We start from the raw sequence: 24534 nt of genomic DNA, 5'->3' as shown, positions 1-24534 counted from the left end.
TGAAGTGAGAAGGGAAGGGAGTGACCTGGACTCAGGAGTCTGGCATCTGACATAGTAGCTGGTGACACTCCATGGTGGGAAACCAGGGCAGAGACTGCAAAGAGGAAATGCTGCTGAATTCAGTTCTGGCCTATCCAGAACCAGTGCCTATGATATTTAACTCAGAGGGTTAACAATCCTCCTCTAAAACACCCTTACTTCAGCAAAAGTGGATGTTTTATATTAAATATGACATTTCACAGCTGAGAGCTCTTTTTCAGGAGATTTGTCATCAAACAACGAATATGTTTGGTCTAGTTTTTATATTGTGTATTTTATAGCATTTTTTGTATTGTGTCTTTACCATATCAATAGGCTGTTATACATCTGCATCAAGCAATTACAATCTCATGTAAAACAATACATTTCTTAAGTATTACTTACTATAAGAAATAATATTTTCTTACTATAAGAATACAGTTAAGGTGCCTCTACCTTTGGATAATGTTGGCTCTTTATACTTACCATATACTTTTCCTTTTGAGTATTCTGCAATTAATGGCACAAGTCAACTACAGCATACTTTTAATCAGGTATAGAAATTATTTTTTTTGTCTTTTTAGGGCTGCACCCATAGCATATGGAAATTCCCAGGCTAGGGGTTGAATTGGAGCTGCAGCTGCCAGCCTATGCCACAGCCACAGCCACGCGAGATCTGAGCTGTGGCAATACTGGATGCTCAATCCACTGAGCAAGGCCAGGGATCAAACCCGCACCCCATGGTTACTAGTCGGGTTTGTTACCACTGAGCTACAGTGCGAACTCCAGGTATGGAAATATTTTCGTGTGTCCTTCATTCCCAACTCTCTTGTAGCTCCTCTCCCTACACTCTGCCCTCTCCGCATACAATGTGCTAAGTGCACAGGGCAAATGACACTTAGTTCCCTGTAGTCATGATGAATAGTGACTATGTACAATGAGAAACTGCCTCCATCATATGAATACTATTAATGACAGGACTTTTTTTTTATTAAAATGGCAAGAGTACTGCCGGAGTCCAGCTCCAGCGGCCAGGGATGCACACCCTGTCAGGGATGGACAGCGTCAGCGAATGCACACGGAGACAGCCTCTTTGTCTCTTTCAGAGCGCTGGACTGCTCAAATTTTATTGGCATAGATGATTGTTTATATAGACAGTTTTTAACTACAGATTACATCACAGTGTTAAAAGTACATTGGTTAACTTTTAGATTTTGTTCTCCAATCACATGGTACAGCAGCTATACATCATGTTCTAAGATCTTTAACTTAACTAAACTTAATGAGTACAATTCAAGGACAAATAGGTACAATACATCATGTGGAAAGGAGGAGACTCAGTACAAATCATCTCATGGCCAGTCAATCTTTACAAGGTGAAGAGGTCGCAGACATAAGGATTTGATGTTCACAAATCTTGTTTTTAGATTAGTGCTTATCTTTAAAGCGTTATGGCAGGAAGACAGTATGAGAAAATATAAATCAGCTTAACTAGCTATCACTTAAAAGCTTCTAAAATCAAGGACAAAACTCATAGCTAGGTTTCTTTTGATCATGAACAATACATGTCTAACTTCTATGAACCTCATTAAAATCCTAACTCTTAAGTTTACTGTATAACTAGTTAGTAGATAAACACTATGTTTTTAATTAAATTGGATTTGAATAGGGGGAAAGTCCTTCAGGATGAAATTCTTATTATATTATTGTTGTATTTTGTTAAATCACAAATCACCATAGGAAAATAAGAATGGAAAATAAGAATAATAAGCAAATAACAGGAAAGACTGAGGAAAAACTGAATAACAAGTAAAACAACAGGAAAGACTAGGTCACCCGAGAAACAATCCATATTCTCCGGCGCAAACATGGAAATTGTTTTCCCGGGAGAGCCCCAATTCTTCCCCATCAACATCTACAAGAGAGCCATGTAATCTGAGGCCTGCCCTCGGATTGCACTGCACAGGAAGGCCTCAGCCTGCCTCGGTTTTTCATCGTACAGGCAGGCTTTTATCCTGACCAGAAGTCCACCTTCGGCTTGTACCATTCAGGTGAGCTCCCTTCCTTGGTTAGGAACCTGCCTTCGGGGTTGTTGTTTTTTTTGGTCATCAGGCAAGGTCCCTTCCTGGAGTGCCTGCATCTCCTCGGCTCCCCGCAGAGTACAAAGAGCTTATATCAGTAAAATACAGTAGGGTTCAGACTGTAACATCAACATTAAAGCAAAGTCAATGGACAGAAAAGGTAAGAGATTTAGGAGCCTTTAGGGGAAGTAAGGAACCATTACTGAACTTGTTACTCTACATTATAGATAGCTGCACAGGCAAAAAAATCAAATTAAATAGCAATTGAGTTGACTGCAATATTTTAATATTTTAAGAAAAACGCATTAAAAATACAAATCTTTTTAAAAAATCTTACATTCTTGACAGTTATAGCATCACCTACCTTTCTAAAATAGTAGGGGTAAACAATTGTTGAAAATGTATGTTAATTAGTGGTACAACACTATGGATTAAAAAAACCTTGACACACACCTACTATCTACTGCTCTAAAGTCAGATTACAGCCTGGAACTTATGGTTCCAAAATGGAATATGGGGTCCCAGGCCAGAATTGGTCAACTCTGTCTATTTTGGCACAACTTGTCCAGCCATGAAAGAATAAATCACAAAGAAAAAAATCAGTTTTATAAAAACACTGTCCCCTCTTTTTATAAGCTTCTTTATTTACTCCAGATAGTTAACAAAACAGTGTTCAATAGTGAAGTAAGCAGATTTTACACTCACTATTACTGTATGAATAGAAAGAGCCATATGCATTTTTTGATTTCTGTTTTTATAAGTCATCTCAGATCACCGTGATAAGGCACAGGAAAACAGAGATTAAGAGGCACATTGTTAATAAATACATTTCACACTGTCAAGCATTCAAAAGATAAATGCAATCATATAGCAAAAAAAAAAATCAGTTTGAAATTTTGACCTCTCCCAAGGGTGTGAAGAATCTTTTCACGTGTCAGAAATCTCGATAGCAAAGATTCCTATAAGGAAGAAAAAAAAAATTACATAGATTAATATTTTTAATTCGATGATTTCACAGTGTACTAAAGATGAGTGCCACTATTATTTTGGCAATACTTAGGATTTTCCCTCCAGCTTCTGGGGAGGAAAACAGATACCACATATTTTTTCACTTAATTTTCACACACTATAATGCATTCATATCATGGAATAACATGGATTCAATAATAAGAAGGAATGAACCATTAACACATACAACTTGGATGGATCTCATAGGCATTGTGCTAAGAAAAGCTAACCTCAGAAAGTTACATCCCGTGTGTGATTCCATTTATCAACATTTTCAAAATTACAGAATCACAGAGATGGAGAAGAAATGGGTGTTTGCTTGGGGATAGAGAGGAGGACAGGATAGAGAGGGAGTTTCTTGGGGCTGATGGAACAATTCAGTAGCTTGACTGTGATGTTATATGTGCATGTAAAAACGAGTGAAAACTAAGTAAGACCTATAGACTAGTTAATTATATCAATGTCAATGTCCCGGTTTGTAAGATATTGCCATCAGGGAAGCTGGGGGAAGATATGTGGGACTATCTGTACTGTTTTTCCAACTACCCCTGAGACTGTAATCATTTCAAAATAAAAGGTAAAATAAAGCAAAACGAAAGTGTGTTACAGCCATACGATGGAATATTACTTAGTAGTTGAAAGGAATATCCAGTAAATCTGATACATACAACCTGGGTAAATCTCAAACATATAACGCTGAGTGAAAGTCAGCCACTACAGACTACACTCTAGGTGATTCCATTTATATAACAACTGGAAAAGGCAACACTACAGGAACAGGAAACAGATCAGTGGTTAATTTACTTAATCAGTAAATTAAGTACATTGACTGTTTTCTAGATAATAGGTGGCAGTCAAAGGATGCCATTTAAACTAATAGAAAAAGCTTAATTTTTTAAAAGGGGGTAACATTAAGAGTACTAAAGTATTAACAGAAGGGTAACCATTATAACAAAACACAAAACTTCCTGAATATAAAAAAAAAAATGTTCACAAGCAAAGAAGAATAACCAAATTGAGAAAGAAATAGAGTAAATATCACATAGCAAACACAGTTATCATAAGATAATATGACAGGGTTGAGGTCAAATTTGACACCTATATTGATAATGTGAAGGAACTTCTTTTAAAAAATTTTTTCAAAATGGCTTATAAAGCAAAACTCAAATCCATCCTAGGTACAAGAGAGATACTTAAAATGCAGTGACTCAAAAAAGTTAAAGAGATGGACAAAATTTAGCAGGCAAGTGGAGACAATAAGGACACAGGAGTTGTAACTCTACTTTTTTTTTTTTTCATTTTCTTATTTCTTTAAAAAAAAAAAATGTGTCGAGGGCCGACACATTTAATATTTCAATAGATCGCAGAGAGGTAGCTGCTTCGCTACGCACAAAATCCCGACTCAGAAGCAGGTCTTCTACAAGCGGTTTAGCACACGGTTCCTGACGAACGTGCAGTGCTTGACCGGCGAGGGGGTGGCCCTGCTCTCAGGCCGCGCCCCGTTTCCCAGGACGAAGAACTCTCCGCACCGGACCGGTTCCCGAGGCGCAGCAGAACACACCGCATGCGTGCAGGGGTTGTTAACTCTAATACCAGACAAAGTAGATGTCAACCCTTTCTCCTTCCAAAAAAATTAAATGCACCAGAAAATAACACTTCATAAAAGCCACATTAACAATGAAGACGTGACAGTTCAGAATATCTATGCAATAAATAAAACAGCGAACCACTTATATAAAACAAAATTTATAGATGTAAGAAAAAAACATACTAATAATAGGAGATTTTAAGATACCATTTTTAGTAAAATAAAGTCCAGTGAACAAAAATTACATGGTATTTTAAAAGAACTAAATAGAATAGAAAGGTAAATCTTTTAGATATGCTACACTATACTCTAAGAAAAAAATACATCTTTTCAAGTGCACGTGAACTATTCATAAAAATTGGTCACACAGTAAATTACAAAGAAAACATCAGTAGTTTCCATAAGATAGAAATATTATCAATAATAGTCAATAATCACAATGCATTAACTCTGGGAATTAAAAATAAAACCAAAACAAACCAAAAAAATTCTTACTGGAAACTAAAGGATTTTCTATCAAATAATTCTTGGTTAAAAGTTAAAATACAAACAGGAGTTCCTGTCGTGGCTCAGTGGTTAACAAATTTGACTAGGAACTATGCAGTTGTGGGTTTGATCCCTGGCCTTGCTCAGTGGGTTGAGGATCCCTCATTGCAGTGAGCTGTGGTGTAGGTCGCAGACGCGGCTTGGATTCCGTGTTGCTGTTGCTGTGGCTGTGGTGTAGGCCAGCAGCTACAGCTCCGATTCCACCCCTAACCTGGGAACCTCCATGTGCCTCGGGGAGCAGCCCAAAAAATGGCAAAAAAAAAAAAAAAAGTTAAAATACAAACAGAAATTGCAGAATTTCTGAAAAATAATTATCACAGAACACTACATATCAGAATCTGCTAGATGCATTTAAAGCACTGATCACAGAAAAATTCATAGCCCTGAATATCTCTATCAATAAAAATGAAAGAATGGCAGTAAATGAATTAAATTTCTAACTCAAAAAGCTATGGGAAAAAAACTGATAAAGTAAATGAAAAGATAACACAAGGAAACAAATAATATATACAAAAACAGAAATTAATAAGATACAAAATATATCAATAAATCAAAATTCTTGTTCTTTGAAGCAATGAACAAAGTGAGCAAACCATACACTAAGGTAATCAACAAACAAGAGAGAAACATACATTTACAAATAAGAAATGACAATGGGATATAACTATTGATACAGAGTAAATTAAAAAATAAGATGCTACATTGATTACTTCTGTGCAAATAAATTTGAAAACCTAGATAACTGTAAACCTGGATAATTTTTAGGTAAATAGAGTAGAGATAGAAAGTTTAAGACTAATTTCCAAAGAAGAAATTTAAAAAGTTATCAAGGAAGTACACCCCACCAAGTAAGAACCAAGGCTGCATGGTTTCACAGATAAATTCACCCAAATCTTAATATATCTGAAAATTCCCAACTATTTAAATTGTTTTAAAGCATAGTAAACAAAAACTCTCAAATCTCTTTTTTTTTGAAGCAAATATAACATTGGTATCTAAACTTGATAATAGCACAGAGAAAATTACAAACCAATACCACTTATGAATATTGATACACAAATCAAAAATAAATATTAGTGAACACTAAGAAAATACACCATGACCAAGTAGGGTCTATGCCAGAAATTCAAAGATGGTTCAATAGGTGACGATCTATTCATGTAATTCACATATTAATATTTCCAGAGAGAAAAAACATATCTTCATAGAGGCTAAAAAAGCCCTTGACGAAAACATTCTTTCCTAGTAAAAAGTCTTGAAAAAATAGGATTGGAGAGCTGAGGACGGTTTGCTGAGCCGGTTAGTGTCCCTGCTGAGACTTACGCTGTGGTCATGTCTCAGGAGCTGACATGTCTCTGTTCATAAGGAATGTGGCCGAGGATACCAGGTCTGAAGATTTGCGACGTGGATTTGGTCGCTATGGTCCTATAGTTGATGTGTATGTTCCACTTGATTTCTACACTCGTCGTCCAAGAGGATTTGCATAAGTTCAATATCCTTTCTTCAGATGGCTGATTAGTGAGAGGTGCTAAAGTTTGAAATTCAAGTTTATGTAAGAGAGAATGTAAAGCTGTACAGTTATGGCAACCCCAAAGAGAAAGCGTGAAAGAACCTTTAGAGTATAGTTCAACACTTAAGACAGGCAGACAAGCCAAAGACCTCTTAAGGATCAGGCTTGAAGAGAAGGTAGAGTTTGAGAAAAGAAAATATAAGGAAAAGCTGGAAGAAGGACAAGCCTAATGGGAGACAAAGCCTTGCTTTATCTACAAAAGGGGGAAAAGATTGTTTTTCATAGTTAAAGCCATCTGTCATATTTGGCCAAGCATCTCCTGACAAGTCCTTCTGACAAGCACTTAAAGAGTTAAAGGTCAAGATGAAGTTGAATGATGGCCAGGATTAAAGAAGTCATACCTGATATATCCTACAGAATAACTATTTTCCTTTTTTTTTTTTAATGTTTTGTAAACACTTAATTTTCACAATTACTCTGGTGTGGTCTAGTGACAAAACTTGTAACTTGATTTATGTGGGCCTTTAATGTTGTGATGTGGTTTTGTATAAATGCACTCTCTCAGCATGTCAAAAAAAATAGGATTGGATGGTATTTTCTTAATGTCATAAAACATAGAAACCTCAATCCTAAAGTCAGTATCTTACTTAATGGGCAAATCCTAGAGGAACTCCCAATACAGGTCAGAATTAAAACAAGGATGGCTACTTTTTTTTGTGGGGGCGGGGGGCTGCACCCACACCACATGCAGAAGTTCCCAGGCCAGGGACTTAACCCACGCTCCAGCAATAACCTGAGTAACAGAGTGACAAAGCCACATCTTTAACTGCTTGGCCAAGGAACTCCAAGGATGTCTACTTTTGCTACTACTATTTATCATAATTCTGACCATACTAGCAAATGCAATTAACTAGAGAATACAAGTCAAGAGATAAAAATAGAAAAGAAGAAATAAAATTAATATTTAGGAATCAACTTAACAAGAATTGTTCAAAACCTATATAAAAAACACTACAAACCATTCCTGAATAACACAGAGCAAGTTCGAACAAATGGAAAGACATCTCTTCTTGATTAGAACATCTCAATAGAATAAAAAAAAAAATGAGAAGTGAAGGCAAACTGAAACAAATGAATTTAATGTTATTTCAAACGTATACCATAACCACGGTGAAAGGGGAAAAAGTAATTAATCCAAGTAATTTATGAGCACAGTATTTGACTACATGCCCTCAAGACTTGGGAAAGGTAGGTAGTTTATGCGGACAGGAAGGGAGAACCACAAACAGATTCTGAACTTTTATTTAAGTCAGCCTCTTTATTGTGGTGACACAGGTAAAGAAACTCTGAAAGTATTTTCAATGTACTGGGACTAAGCAAATGAGTAGGTGTGCTGCTATCATTGAGTTAGCGTGTTCATGTTGGCTCAGGGTTCTCGAGGAACAAGAAAGGACATACACATACAGAATGGAAGGAGGCAAGGAAGAAACCCATGAGGATGGTTCCAGCTGGAGGTACTGGATATTGTTAGAGAACGTCTGGGTGGGGAGAAAGAGGAAGGACCATGGGCAAGAGTGAGTGTGCAAGGCAGCACGTGGGTTGTCTCATCAACACGTAAAAAGCAAATGGAGCGAAATCTTAATAATAGTGAGCATGGGTAGAAGGTATACAGAGGTTCTTGAATTATGCTTAGTTTTGTTAATTTCTTGTAAGTTTGAAATTATTTCCAAATAAAGATACTTTTATAAAATTTGTGACCTATAGGAATATATCTAAAATATTTTCCTCTGAAAAATTAGCCAATTACCTCCCTAGAGTATATGTGTTTTATGGTGCTATGATAGCCAATATTTTGCTAATGAAAGTATTAAAAAATGTATGTTGTAGAAATAAAATAATATTTTCAAAATATAATTTATGTAAACGTTAAAGTAGTCATTTCTAACATATGTATACAAAACTACAGAAATATTTTTATGTCAATATATGTCATTATGTAACTATGTTTAAATAGCACTATTAGTGATAGACTGAGTTTTCTTAACTCCTCAAATATTGTTTTTATTGCTATATGGCTCCCAAAGAATGGATCCTTAAACCACTTACTCTTCTAATGATCGATCTAGGCCTCGGTCAGGAGATCGATGGTGAGCTCGTTCTGGTGAGTGACATTTTGTGTTTGGCTTTATTGTGGAACTCAAATGATAGGCATTACTTGAGTAATTCTGGCGGCGAAGTTCTTGCACAGCCCTCTCCCTAAGGCAAAACAGTAAGACTTTTAAACGTTACATCCCTGACATTACTTTTTTTGCTTTTTAGGGCCACACCTATGGCATATGGAGGTTTCCAGGCTAGGGGTCAAATCAGAGCTGTAGCTGCAGGCCTACACCACAGCCACAGCAATGCCAGATCCGAGCCGTGTCTGTGACCTACACCACAGGTCATGGCAATGCCAGATCCTTAACCCACTGACTGAGGACAGGGATCAAACCCACATCTTCATGGATACTAGTCAGGCTTGTTACCACTGAGCTACAATAGGAACTTTCTATATCTGTGACATTAGTAATACTGTAATTTGAAGCTGTACTTCAAATTATACTTTAAAATCTAATCATCATGAAATAACCAAAATCTTTTGTTATCTAAGAAAAAATGCTTTCCAGGCTGAACAGTGTGTAGAGACACACTAACCTTTCAAACCTCTCCGTCCCTAGCTGTCTCTTGGTAATGTCTAAATCAGCTTCCAGCTGCGTTACAACGTTCCTGAACTGGGCCACGTCTCTACTCTGGATGGCCCTGTGGAACAGAATGTAAGAGTGACAGTTAATCAAAGGGAAAATACCGCTATGACTCTTAAAGTATATGAAGACATGTTGGCAACGGTTTCTCAGCTGGATCCAAGCAAAACTGTGATTTTTATAGATCATATATTAGTATATCTAAAATATGCCAGTTTTAGATGTAATAAATGTGCAAAGTAGCCTACTAAAAGCCTAAACTGTCCCAGCCCTATTCAGTTGTTGAACCTTCTCTGTCTCAGTTTCCCTTATGTTTAAATGGGATAATGTTATCTATTTACTGCAGCTCATTTTACAAGTGCACTTTAAGGTATTATATGCATATTCCAGAACACATTATACAGGAATTTATTAGCACCATGATGAACATGCTGTGTATGTATATGTATATTTAATTAACCAAATTGTAATGAAATTTGATGTATCCACTGTCAAAAAAATCTCTTCAATTTAACAGGATCTTCCTTAGAGTTAAACAATGCCTTTAAAACCTGTGGAAAGGCACACTATCAGAAGATGAATGCTGCTTGCACAGAACATTCTATCCTCTGCTGACTTTCAGCATTAGAGACTGCTGGAATCCGAACTTCAGAGACTAAGAACACAAAGTGTACCAAGCTTGCCAGTTCTAAGTGACAGGATTTACCAGCCAGTCTAAAACAGAACGTACCCCTTTAGATGGGAGTTTTGGTGCACTTCCCTGAGGCTTGAGGAAATGATCCTGCAGAACTGGTTGTAGGTATCCCCAAAGCCCATCTGCAGTGACTGAAAAGAATGACTCAATCACAGCTGCCACAACCTCAAAACTGTTTCTGAAGGGAACTGGCCCTGGTTTTGCAGCCTTTGCTTAGGCAGGGCCTCCTAGGAGTGGCTAATTCCTGAGACCGTGGTTCTTGCCCTTTCCCATATCCCCTGCCCAGATGGGAGGGTGGAGCTGAGTCTGGATGAAAAATCATTGTAAGTGGGATGAGATGAGAGGTGAGGGGTCCTCATTAGGTTTCGTGAGAGGTGACCAAGTTTAGTAGTAAAATATTCACTATCCAGGCGGGCATTTCCACTTAACCCTCCAATCTTGTAATACAAGGTGCTAACAGCAACAGGGATTCTTAAAAACCAAAACCAATGCTCTGGGTGGAGTCTTCAGAATTCTATGGATGCAGCAGTTCTTTTAGGTATCCTGTACAACTTATAGGTACACAGGAAAATACTATGTGACAAACACAAAGACTGGGCAGCAGTACCAGGTAGGTCCATAAATAGAAAAATTCTTCTGGTTTCGGAAGGGCTTAATTTTTTCTAATCTGGTTATATTTTCTAAAGGCATTATGCTAGATCAATAGATGTTCTATCATACCCAAAGCTCTGTTGGAAACAATCAACAAAGACAGTCAAGCTGAAATTTAGATGTAATAGAAATGAGCACTAAATCCCAGACAAATCACAATATTTTGGGTCCTCAGCTTAATGAGTAGCAAATTGTGGCACTAAATTGTCTAAATCCCCGCTTTAAAATACGACTAACCTATCAAGTATCAATAACTTAAGAACTAGGACTTTATGTGATCATATTGCTAACCAACTCACATTTTGTTTTCTGCCAAGCAAAGGTGTTCTTTAAGAAGCTGAATTTCAGATTCTTTTTCTTGAAGTGCTATCTGAGACTGATATTCTTTGTCTCGATTGGCCACCAGCAAAGCTTCTAGATTCTGCATGGAGATTCTCTCATTTGTCATTTGACTCCTGAGGAGTTCTATTTCAGAACGAGCAGCATCTAACTCATTCTCCATCTGTGTAATAATAGGAAGACACCTATACTTATTCCCATTCATTCATTTAAGAGGTGTATTGTCAGAGACTCATAACATTTCTGTAATGTTCTAAACTGACAACTACTTTCAATTTCTTGATTAGAAATTGTGTCCTCCTTCTTACAGACACGCCCAGTATCACTTTCTTCAACACTCTGATATCATCAGAAAATTCATTAAATAAGAAGTTATTAATCCCAAGCTTCTAACAATTTCCATTTCCAGCTTTGATATTTCTTAATATATCTCTGAAAGACTGATATGATAGTATCTGTGACTACTGCTTTGTCCTGAGTCAGGTGAGTTACAAACACTTAATAATCTGATGGAATGTCTTTGTATTCCATAGTTAAAGAAGGTAAGGACTAATAATTGCACATTCCTGCATGATCCTGTGGAAAATTTGACTTTTTGAAGGTTATCTTGAGCCTAAAATATGTTCTGTAAGCCATGTTTCTTCAAAAGGAAGAAAACCAGACATCACTATTTAGAAAAAAATTACTCCTTCATCTCATAATATGCACCAGAATAAATTACATATGCACTTTAGAAGTTAAATGCAAAAAGATAAAACTCTAAGAAGTAGAGGAGTAGGGGAAGAACTTTCTGGATTAGCTGCAGTTCAAAAATGAGCGCCCGTTGTGGCTCAGAGATGATGAACCTGACTAATATCCACAAGGATGCGGGTTTGATCCCTGGCCTTGGTCAGTAGCTTAAGGATCTGGCATTGCCACGAGCTCTGGCCTAAGTCACAGATGAGGCTTGAATCCCAAGCTGCCATGGCTATGGCCTAGGCTGGCAGCTATAGCTCTGATTCTACCCCTAGCCTGGGAATTTCCATATGCCATAGGTATGGCCCTAAAAAAAAAAAAAAGGCAAAAATGATGTCTGACCATAGATAAAATTTATAGTCATTATAAACAAAATTTACAAGGAAAAAGCCACATGAAAATAAACTTAGTAAACAGCTAATGTCTTAGTAATATAAGGAAGGTGAACAAATTGACAAAATTAGGAACAAAGAATGTGAACAGAAAATGTATCAAATATAGCTAATTAATAAACATGCAGAGGAGTTCCCGTCATGGCGCAGTGGTTAACGAATCCAACTAGGAACCATAAGGTTGTGGGTTCGATCCCTGGTGTTTGTCAGTGGGTTAAGGATCTGGTGTTGTCATGAGCTGTGATGTAGGTTGCAGACGTGGCTCACATCTCGAGTTGCTGTGGCTGTGGTGTAGGCCGGCAGCTACAGCTCTGATTAGCCCCCTAGCCTGGGAACCTCCATATGCCGCAGGAGTGGCCCTAAAAAAGGCAAAAATAAATAAATAAATAAATAAATAAATAAATAAAAATAAACATGTAGAGTAATTTACTCTTACTAATAATCAAAGAAATACAAATTAAAGCAAGATGATATTTCTAGTCCAGGGTGTCTTAACCTTGACACTACTGACCTTGGGGCTGGATGATTATTTGGTGGAGATGGGGTGCCCTCAGCATACAGGATGTTCAACAGCATCCACGGCTTCTACTTACCAGAGGCCCAGAGCACCCCCTACCCTTCCTGTGAAAATAAGAAATGTCCCAGACACTGTTAAATGTTCACTGGGGACTTCCTGTTGTGGCCCAGCGGGTTAAGAACCCAGCTGGTATCCACAAGGATGGGGGTAAGATCCTTGGCCTTGCTCAGTGGGTTAAGGATCTGGCATTGCCCCAAGCTGCAGCGTAAGTCACAGTTGCTGCTTGGTTCAGGTGTTGCTGTGGCTGTGGTGTAGGGCAGCAGCTGCAGCTCAGATTTGACCCCTAGCCTGGGAACCTCCACATGCCATAGGTGAGGCCCTAAAACAAAGAAAAGAAAAAGAAATATTCATTGGGAGCAAAATCTCTTTCATTTGAAACAATGTTGTAATTTATCTAATTGGAAAACTTCTTAATGTGTGTTGATGAACATTAAATGGGCAATGGCAAACTCATATACTCTGCTGGCAGGAATACAATCAGAGCATCGCTTTTTTGGTAACAGCTTTATTGGAATATAATACCAATATACATACTGTACAACTCACCCATTTAAATTGTTCAACTCAATGGTTTTTAACATATGAACAGAGTTGTATGATTTTGCCACAATCTACTGTTACAGCTTTTTGATCATCCCCAGGTGAGACCCAGTAAACATTAGCAGTGACTCCCCCACACCCACCCCACCCAGCATTAGCCCTGGGCAATCCCTCATGGACTTGCTGACTCTAGGATCTGCTTTATTTTGAACATTTCATATAAATGGAATCATACAGTGTGTGTGTGTGTGTGTGTGTGTGGTCTTAGGTAAGGTCTTAGGTGACTGGCTTCCTTCCCTTAATGTAATGTTTTCAAGAGTCATCCATGCTTTAGCAGGTGTTAATACTTCATTACTTCTACTGCCAAATAAAATTCCCTTGCATAGGTGCAGGGATATTTGAGTTATTTACACTTTTTTGATTCTTACAAATAATGCTGCTAAGAACATTTTGTATAAGTTTTTGAAAATTCCTCACTGATTGAGAGGAGTGAAATTTCTGGGCTTTATGGTAATCCTATTTTTCACATTTTGAGGAGCTGTCAAGACATCTTCCAAAGTGGCCTATTTTACATTCCCAGCAGGAAAGTATGAGGGTTCCAGGTTTTCCATATCTTTGCCAACACTAGTTATTGTCTTTTTAACATTATAGCCTTCCTGGAGCTCCCACTGTGGCACGACAGGATCAAATGAATCTCTGGAGTGCTGGGATGCAGGTTTGATCCCTCACCAGGCACAATGGGTCCTGTAAGATCTGATGTTGTTGCAGCTGTGGCATAGGTTGCAACTGTGGCTTGGATCTGAATCCTAGCCTAGGAATTTCATATGCCGTGAGGTGGCCAAAAATGAGAAAAAAAAAATTATAGCCATCCTAGTGGTTGTGAAATGGTATAGTTCTAATTTGCATTTCTCTGATTGTTACTGATGTTTAGTATCTTTTTAAGTGCTTTTTGCTCATTTATGTATTGTCCACAGAGAAGTGTCTATTGAGATCCTCTGCCCATTTGGGGGGTTGGATTATTAAGCTATAAGAGTCCTTTATATACTCTGCATACAAATCTCTTATCAGATAAATGATTCGCAAATTTTTTCCAAATTCTGTGCATTGTTTTTTAACTTTATTGATTATATCATTTGTAGCACAAAATTTTTATTTTGATGAAGTCCCTCTAATCTTTTTCTCTTGTTGCTTGTGCTTTTGATGTGACTCTAAAAAAGCATTACCTAACCCAAGGTCACAAAGATTTACTTATGTGTTTTCTTCTTCAGAGTTTTACAATTTTAGCCCTTACAAATAAGCCTACAATCCATTCGAAGTTAATTTTTGCATATGGTATGTGATAGGAATCCAACTTCATTCTTTTAGATGTCCAGTTGTCAGTAACATTTTTTTTGTTTGTTTGTCTTTTGTCTTTTTAGGCCTGCACCCGCAGCATATGGAGGTTCCCAGGTTAAATTGGAGCTGTAGCCGCTGGCTTACACCACAGCCACAGCAACACCAGATCCAAACCTCGTCTGCAACCTACGCCACAGGTCACGGCAACAAGGGATCCTTAACCCACTGAGCAAGGCCAGGGATCAAACCTGCAACCTCATGGTTCCTAGTTGGATTTGTTTCCACTTTGCCACAACAGGAACTCCTCAGTAACATTTGTTGAAAAGAATATTCTTTCCCCCATTAAACTGTACTGGCATCATTTCTTTTTTTTTTATGGCCACACCCATGGCATATGGAAGTTCCCAGGACAGGGAGTGAATCTGAGCCACAGTTACAACCTACCCACAGCTGTGGCAATGCTGGGTCCTTTAACCCAGTGCACGGGGCTGGTGATCAAAGCCACATCTCTGCAGTGACCTAAGCCACTGCACTTGGATTCTGAACCCAATGTGCCACAGCAGAAACTCTGGCATCACTTTTTTAAAAAAATTACTTGACCACAAATATGAGTTTATTTCTAAACTCTCAGTTCCATTCCATTGACCTATATGTCTTTGCTTATGCTAATATTATATTGTCTTGATTACTGTAGTTTTGTAGCAAGTTTTGAAACTGGAAAACATTAGTCCCCCGATGTTATTTCTCTTTTTCAAGATTGTTTTTCTTATGTTTTTCCTATGCTGGGTTGCTTGCACGTCCATGTTAATTTTATATCATTTTGTCAATTTCTATGAAGAAGACAGATGGGATTCTGATAGGCATTGACCGAATTTGTTGACCAATTTGAGGTAGTGTTGCCATTTTAACAATGCTAAGTTTTCTGATCCTTGAATGTGGGATGGGTCTTTCCTCTTTTTCTTTTCTTTTTTTTTTTTTTAGGGCCGCACCCAAGGCATGTGGAGGTCCCTAGGCTAGGGGTTGAATTGGAGTTACAGCTGCCAGACTACACCACAGCAACAGCAACGCTGGATCTGAGCCACATCTGTGACCTACACCAGAGCCGCATCTGTAACCTACACTACAGCTCATGGCAACAAGGGATCCTTAAACCACTGAGTGAGGCCAGGGATCGAACCCAAAACCTCATAGTTCCTAGTCAGATTTGTTTCTGGTGCCAAGATGGGAATTTTTTTTTTTTTTAAGACCACACCCATGGCATATGGAGGTTCCCAGGCTATGGGTTGAATCGGAGCTGCAGCTGCTGGCCTAGGCCACAGCCACAGCAATGCAGAATCCAAGTCACATCTTCAACCTACACCATAGCTCATGGCAATGCCAGATCCTTAACCCACTGAGCAAGGCCAAGGATTGAACCCACATCCTCATAGATACTAGTCAGGTTCATTACCACTGAGCCATGATGAGAACTCCTCTTTCTTTTTATTTATATATCTCTCTGCCCCCCACTTGGGCACTGTCAGTGGGAATGTAAAGTGGTATAGCTGCTTTAGAAAACAATAAGGAGATTCCTCAAAAAATTAAAAATAAAATTACCATATGATCCAGAAATCCAACTTCTGGGTGTAGACCCAAAGGAAATGAAGAAAGATCTTAAAGAGATATTTATATACTTATGTTTATAGCAGCATTACTTACAATAGCTAAAACATGGAAGCAACCCAAGTGTCTATTAACTGATGAATGGATAAGCAAAATGTGGCATATTCATACCAAGGAATATTATTCAGCCTTAAAAAGGAAAGAAATTCTGCAATATACTACAACATACAGAAACCTTAAGGATATTGTGCTAAGTAAAATCAGTCTCCAAAAGACAAATACACATGATGCTACTTTTGTGAGGTACTGAGAGGAGTCAAAATCATAAAGACAGAAAATACAATGGTGGTTGCCAGGGGTTGCAGGGAGGGGAGAATGGGGAGTTACTGTTTAAGAGGTATAGATTTTTATAGCCATTATTTACATGATGAAAAGAGGTATAGATACGGATGGTAGTGGTGGCTACAAAACAATGTGAATATATTTAATAACACTGAACTGTACATTTAAAAATGGTTAAGAAGGTAAAGGTTATGTTATATGTATTTTAACATAATGAAAGAAATACTTAAAGAATAGTAAGCTACAAAAACTGTAGTAAACATCCTTAAAATATTAAAGAAAGTAATATAAATCATCATCAACTTTATACATAGCTCTACTAAGGGTAATAATTTTAAAGCTTAAAGAAGATTACTAGATTACATCTTCTTGGTTATAGTGAATTACTATTTTATAAGCTTTGGCATAATATTTTATATTTCACCTTTATAGTGTTTCAGGTGTCACAAAACACGTTACTTTTCCAATTTGAAAACCCCAAGTAAAATATGTTTTTAAAGAAAAAAATAAGGACATATTATTTGAACTTTTACAGTGAGTTTATACTCATTGGGGTACTTTCCTCATTGAAAAGTTCATGCTGACACAGTAATTTAAGGAAGAATCAGAATTCTGGCATACGCTGCTTCATGAATAAAATGTTAACACTGGATTCTTAGAGAAACCAGTCAGACACATGATTCTAAAATGCATCAAATCCTCCTAAAAAATAGCATACTAACAAAATAAGAAGTTCGACCAGCTTTGGTAACAACAGAAATGTAAATATAAACAAAATGTTTTGATAATTCAATTATACCATGCAACTTGAATACATAGCCCTTTAGCATTCAGTTTCCATCTATCTCTCCAGATGCCTATCAGCCACTTATGCATGCTGCACTGGCCACTGTAAATTACTTACTATGCGCTCAAGAGTTTATTTACACCCTCAAACCACTGCCTACATCATTTTATTCCTCTAGATGGATGCCTCATCCCTTTTTTCGAAAAAAAAATTTTATTATAGTTGATCTACAATGTTCTGTCAATTTCTGCTGTGCAGCAAAATGACCCAGTTATAGAAAAAAAATTCTTTTTCTTATATTATCTTCCATCATGTTCCATCACAAGTGATTGGCTATAGTTCCCTGTGCTCTACAGCAGGGCCTCACTGCTTGATGCCTTATTGCTTTTGAGTTCAGTAGGAAGCCCCTGGGAACTCCTCTGCGACACCCACAGGCCAAATAGGAATCCCCTCTCTAAAGCCCTGAGCACTTCTTATAACACTCATCCCATAATATTTGCTTGTCAATACCGGCAGGCCCTGAGGGCAAGGGACTGTATCCTTGAAATCCTCCATTCCCAGGGGCAAGCACAGTGTTAGGCACATGGTAGGTAACATCATTCATCATCACTTACATCATTCAATTTTAAAAAAACTCAACCAATTAGTAAATTTAGCTTAGGAGAATATAATTAAGGATGTAATCTAAGCTGGTTAAACCTCAACCTCATGGTTCTTTGCTTATTGATATGTCAGTGTGTTTTATAAGTCTTTTGGTTAAAACTAAATATATTTCTTTATATATTCAAAAGAAAAGTTTCTGTTACGGTCTTGAATTGTTTGGAAGACAGTAAATTAATTTCTTGGACTTTAAAATCTAAAGTTGAAAGACATGACTTGAGGTAATATTTTATAAAAAGAGTTTGTTCACTTTGTTCTAAAATTGTGGAACTTTTATAGTAATAGTAATATTCAAAGAACCATTTAAAATGTATTACATACCATTTCTATTTCTTGATCTTTAGCAACCAGCTGCCGATTAAGAAGCTCTTTGCTTGAGTCAAGTTTAATACAAAGTTCTCTCGTGGAAGACAAATCTGCAAGGGCAGACACTTTTTCAAACTGAACCTTCTGAAGCTCCTCTTCCATCTTTACAACAGACTTATGTAAAGTAGCAATCTGGGACTTGTAAGACCGTTCTGCATTTAAGTGCTGCCAGGACAAAATTATTAAATGTAAGTGTATATGTATTTTACACTTAAAAAAAACCCTACAACATGGAAAACAAACTGGGGCAAATCTATTAATGATAGTACCTTTAGAGTACAAGAAACTTTAGATGATATAGGTGATAATAGTACAAAACATTCTGGGGGGAGTTTCCATTATGGCTCAACAGTAATGAATCCAACTAGTATCCACAAGGACGTGGGTTCGATCCCTGGCCACACTCAGGGTTAACTGTGGTTAAGGATCCGAGTTGTTGTGCGCTGCGGTGTAGGTTGCAGCACAGCTTGGATCTGCTGTGGCTGTAGCTGTGGAGTAGGCCAGGAGCTGTAGCTCTGATTCCACCCCTAGCCTGGGAACTTCCATATATGCCACAGGTGTGGCCCTAAAAAGACAAACATAAAAACAAAAGCATTCTGAGAAAAATAAATTTGAACTTCAAATTTCTATATATAAAATCCCTGAGTAAAGTGGTCAACTGGTCATTCTTTTTTTTTTTTTTTTTTTCTTTTGTGTCCACACCCATGGCATGTGGAATTTCCTAGGCCAGGGACTGAACCCCTGCCAAAACAGTGACCTGAGCTGCCGTGGTGACAACACTGGATTCATAACCAGCTGAGCCACATTCTTTTCATGTACTTAGAAAACAACTCTTCACACTCGAAAGTTTCAGCCCCAAAGCCTGGTGAGATATACACCTTTGGCCTATAGTTCTGTCTATATTTGCTATGGTTTCAATTATTCCATAATATAAATATTATTGTTGTTGAAGACAAAACATTAGGCACTGTTTCATTAATAAGACCAATTTTCAATTTTTGAATGGCATTTTGATATTGATCATAACATCATAAAATGAAGACTGATATCTCTAGCACTTACTAATATCTCTGGAGGGAAAAAGACTCTGGGCAAGTACAAATCAAGAATACAGGAGTTCCTGTCATGGCATAGCAGAAATGAATCTGACTAGGAACCAGGAGGTTGCAGGTTCTATCCCTGGCCTCGCTCAGTGGGTTAAGGATTCAGCGTTGCCACAAGCTGTGGTGTGGGTCGCAGATGCGGCTCAGATCTGTCATTGCTGTGGCTATGGTGTGGACTGGCAGCTGTAACTCCAATTAGACCCCTGGCCTGGGAGCCTCCATGTGCCATGGATGCAGCCCTAAAAAAAGACAAAAGACAAAAAAAAAAAAAAATACATCCACATTATGGAAAACAGAGCATGTTTTAAAAACTATAATATGAGATTCAAGTTATATAAATGCTTTAAAACATTCAAGATAATTCCACCACCACCCTTTTTCTTTTTTTTTTTTTTAAAGGGACTTATGTAAGTGCACTGCCACCTACAAAAAAGTATTTGCTGTTATGTGAGGCTAAGAGAATTGAGCAGCAAATAATTTTTTTCCTGCTTTTACAAGTGTTTTTACAGGTACAAGGCATAAAAAATTGCTCTTGGAATAAGTTATTTAGCCAAACATCACTCCTTTCTCTGTCCCTTCCTTACTCCATTTCTCATTATTCGCCAAACAACCTTCCATTTCTCTATCCACCAGTCTGCCCACCCATTCATCCATGCATTCCATCCTCATCGAGTATATTCTGTTCAACATGCCTAGATGCACATCTAGGTCTCTGCTCTCATGAAACTTCCAGACTATGAGAGACTAGCCCATCAATGAAATCATTAGGAATTCCTGTTGTGGTGCAGTGTAAATGAATCCGACTAGTATCCATGAGGATTTGATCCTGGGCCTTGCTCAGTGGGTTGGGGATTTGGCATTGTCATGAACTGTGGTGTAGGTCCTAGATGTGGCTTGGATCCCAAGTTCTTGCGGCCGTGACATAGGACGTCAGCTGTAGCTCTGATTGGACCCCTAGCCTGGGAACTTCCATATGCCTTGGGTGTGGTCCTAAAAACAAAACAAAACAAAACAAAAAAACATATAGGAGTTCCCATTGTGGTGCAGCTGAAACAAACCCAACTAGTATCCATGAGGTTGTGGGTTTGATCCCTGGCCTTGCTCAGTGGGTTAAGGATCTGGCGTTGATTGGAGCTGTGGTGTAAGCTGCAGACATGGCTAGGACCTAGCATTGCTATGGCTGTGGTGTAGGCCAGCGGCTACAGCTCCAATTCGACCCCTATCTTGGGATCCTCCACATGCCATGGGTGTGGCCCCAAAAATAACTCCCATTTTCTTGAGCTAGCTGGAGTAGCAGATCTCTTTTCCTTACATTTGAACAAGTGTTAATATATAAATGCATTTACTCAGACATGTGAACGTATATTAAATGTCTTCAATATGCTTTTAAAGTTCATTATGAAAAATGAGAAAAATATTTTCCTTTTAGAAAAAGTGAAAAATGTATTCTTAGGAAATCCCAAATTTCAGTAAAATATGTTCCGCTGAATATATTTTGCTAAAGTTCTGGGAAGAGCTGGATTTTTCTGATTGTATCATGAGCACGTTGTATCCCAAACTCTCGACCCTGATCACCATCACCCTTAATATCACCTAAACTCAACCCTGTTGGATTTGATAACAAGAGTCTAGGATCAAGGACAGCAAAGCAAGGACAAAAACAAACAACACTGATAATGAAACAAGCATGCCAATTATTTTTTAAGGTCCTTTGAGCAAGAGTTATTTACAGTGATTAAAGCAGATGATTTTTAATTATTCAGGACCAAAAAAAAGAAGCAGGAGCTCCCACTGTAGCACAACAGGATCCAAGCATCTTGGGAGTGCTGGGATGCATGTTTGATCCCCAGCTTGGCACAGTGGTTTAAAGATCTGGTGTTGCCACAGCTTTGGCTTAGGCCAAGACTTCAGCTTGGATCTGATCCCTGGCGGGAACTCCATATGCTGTGGGGTGATAAATGAAGAATTTTGTAAACATATGGATGGATACAAAGTGTTGATCCTGTTGGAGTTCCTGTTGTGGCTCAGCAGTTAGTGAACCCGACTAGCATCCATGAGGTTTGATCCCTGGCCTCACTCAACCATTTATGGATTCAGTGTTGCCGTGAACTGTGGTATAGGTTGAAGACATGGCTCGGATCCCAAGTTGCTGTGGTTCTGGCATAGGCCTTCGGCTACAGCTCCAATTGGAACCCTAGCCTGGGAACCTCCATATGTCATGAATGCAGTCCTAAAAAGACAAAAAAAAAAAAAAAAAAGGACTTCCCGTCGTGGTGCAGTGGTTAACGAATCCGACTAGGAACCATGAGGTTGCGGGTTTGGTCCCTGCCCTTGCTCAGTGGGTTAACGATCCGGCGTTGCCATGAGCTGTGGTGTAGGTTGCAGACATGGCTCGGATCCTGCGTTGCTGTGGCTCTGGCGTAGGCCAGTGACTACAGCTCCGATTTGACCCCTAGCCTGGGAACCTCCATATGCCGTGGAAGCGGCCCAAAGAAATACCAAAAAGATAGAAAAAAAAAAAAAAAAGAAAGAAAGAAAGATCAAAGTGTTGATCCTGTCAAAATGAAAAGTCCTGGAGCACCCCTGTGGTTAAGTGCCTTAAGGATCTGGCATTGTCACTGCAGCATCTCGGGTTGCTGCTGTGGCACAGTTTGATCCCTGGCTCTGGAATTTCCATATGCTACAGGTGCACAAATAAAAAAAAAGGTGGAAAGTCATTACTGAGCACTCTAGGCTTGGCATTTAATAGAGAACCTTAGCGGTAGGACTAAACTAGTCTTGAGAAAGGCTACTTTAGACCTGCCATATCTAAGCTTAAAAATAATCTTGAAAGTATTAGTTGATCTGCAAGTAATTTAACAGCCTGCCAGAACAAATCCAACACTCTCTAAAGAAAGACAACAAATCTATCATTTGACAAATTAAAAATCACAATGTCCAGCACTGAGTTAATAAAAAATACCAGACATGTAAAGATATAGGAAAAGTGACCCACAAACAGGAAAAAAAAAACGGCTGATAGAAATAGACGCAAAAATGACAAAGATCATGGTATCAGCAGACAAGGGCTTTAAAGTAGCTATTATCCAGACAAGAGGGAGTAACAGTTTCTGAATTACCCTGTTTCCACAAACTACTGGAAAAACAGACAAAATACAGGAAATGGATAAGACTTAGCACTGAGCTATGATCTCTGAGGGAAGGAAAACAAACCAGGTGAACCCCATGGTTGCCACAGCCAATTGTTTAGAGGTAAATTCAGGAATATTACAGGGAAAAGGAACCAAAACATACTCCAATGATCTCACTGAGTTCAAAAGACAAAGGTCAGAGTTTAGGGAAGACAAAGTGGCTAGAATTTGCGGAGCAGAGCACCAGAGAAAAGGGAGAATGCAAGTAGGAGTTCCAGAAATCTGTATATGCACGGGTCAAACTCCATGGGGATAGGCAAAGAACAATGTCGAAGAAAGGAACAATTACCAAAAAAATTGTGAGCTAAACAATTCCCACATCTCATACAGGGGGATGATTCAAGATCTCACCAACCAGAGTGGAGAAACTTTGACACCTCATTGACTATACAAGTCATTCAGTAGAAACCCCAGAAGGGTCACACGTTAGTAGGAGAACTAAATTAGCCCTTGAACTTATACAACTCAACAGCAAAAAAGCCAACCACCCAATGGAAAAATGGGCAAAAGACCTGAATAAATTGTTCTCCAAGGAAGATATACAGATGGCCAACAAACACACGAAAAAATGCTCAACATCGCTGATTATAAGAGAAATGCAAATCAAAACTACCATGAGGTACCACCTCACACCAGTCAGAATGGCCATCATTAATAAGTTCACAAATAACAAGTGCTGCAGGGGCTGTGGAGAAAAGGGAACACTCCTGCACTGCTGGTGGGAATGTAAACCGGTACAGCCACTATGGAGAACAGTTTGGAGATACCTTAGAAATCTATACATAGAACTTCCATATGACCCCGCAATCCCACTCTTGGGCATCTATCCGGACAAAACTCTACTTAAAAGAGACACATGCACCCACATGTTCATTGCAGCCCTATTCACAATAGCCAAGACATGGAAACAACCTAAATGTCCATCGACAGATGATTGGATTCGGAAGAGGTGGTATATATACACAATGGAATACTACTCAGCCATAAAAAAGAATGACATAATACCATTTACAGCAACATGGTGGAACTAGAGACTCTCATACTGAGTGAAATAAGTCAGAAAGAGAAAGACAAATACCATATAATTTCACTTATAACTGGAATCTAATATACAGCATAAATGAACATTTCCACAGAAAAGAAAATCATAGACCTGGAGAAGACTTGTGGCTGCCCGGGGGAGAGGGAGGGAGTGGGAGGGATCAGGAGCTTGGGGTTATCAGATACAACTTGGAATGGATTTACAATGAGATCCTGCTGAGTAGCATTGAGAACTATGTCTAGATACTTATATTGTAACAGAACGAAGGGTGGAAAAAAAATGTATACATGTAAGTGTATCTTGGCCCCTGTGCTGTACAGTGGAAAAATAAATAAATAAAATTTTAAAAATAATATAAATAAATAAGTAAATTAGCCCTCGAATAGACTATTCAATGAGTTACAATTCCTTAAAGTGGATTTTGGATGAGAATTCTGGAACCTGGCAAAATTAAGGAAATGAGGCTGAAATTAATAAAATAGAACAAAAATCATTGTCAAATGACAGTTGGGGCTGAGCCCCTCACTCTACCCACATTGGCACCGTCCTTAATTGGCTGTTTTCAGAAACAAAGGCAGTACAATGCTGTCTCTGCTGTTAACAGTGTGACATGCCTGCTGGGTCCATTTCCCCACTTTTCCTTAAAAAACAAACAAACAAAAAACTTTTACATCCAATGGAATATT

At 38.3% G+C, this 24534-nt stretch overlaps 1 protein-coding gene across 33 annotated transcripts in view; it reads right to left on the bottom strand.

The window, feature by feature from the left end:
- Positions 1-1110: 1110 nt before the first annotated feature.
- Positions 1111-24534, bottom strand: part of TSGA10 (testis specific 10) — a 140568-nt gene continuing 117144 nt past the window's right edge. For 25 of the 33 annotated variants that reach the window (XM_021087209.2, XM_085018610.1, XM_085018604.1 and 22 more), the window contains 5 exons: positions 18468-18677; positions 11137-11339; positions 9446-9550; positions 8858-9007; positions 1111-3058 (listed from right to left, as the gene is read on the bottom strand). In XM_021087209.2, the coding sequence (XP_020942868.1) occupies positions 3034-3058; positions 8858-9007; positions 9446-9550; positions 11137-11339; positions 18468-18677 (693 nt within the window). In that variant the 3' untranslated portion in view covers positions 1111-3033. The remainder of the gene's footprint in view (positions 3059-8857; positions 9008-9445; positions 9551-11136; positions 11340-18467; positions 18678-24534) is intronic. The other 8 variants (XM_085018624.1, XM_085018625.1, XM_021087201.2 and 5 more) reach the window with 1 other exon arrangement.

This window comes from Sus scrofa, chromosome 3 (genome assembly GCF_054392235.1).
Source record: "Sus scrofa isolate SSC_HxYL_T2T_F1_AM1 chromosome 3, Sscrofa_HxYL_maternal_Yorkshire_Landrace_v2.0, whole genome shotgun sequence".
NCBI classification, from domain to species: domain Eukaryota; kingdom Metazoa; phylum Chordata; class Mammalia; order Artiodactyla; family Suidae; genus Sus; species Sus scrofa.
This window is presented reverse-complemented; position numbering and strand designations above follow the sequence as displayed.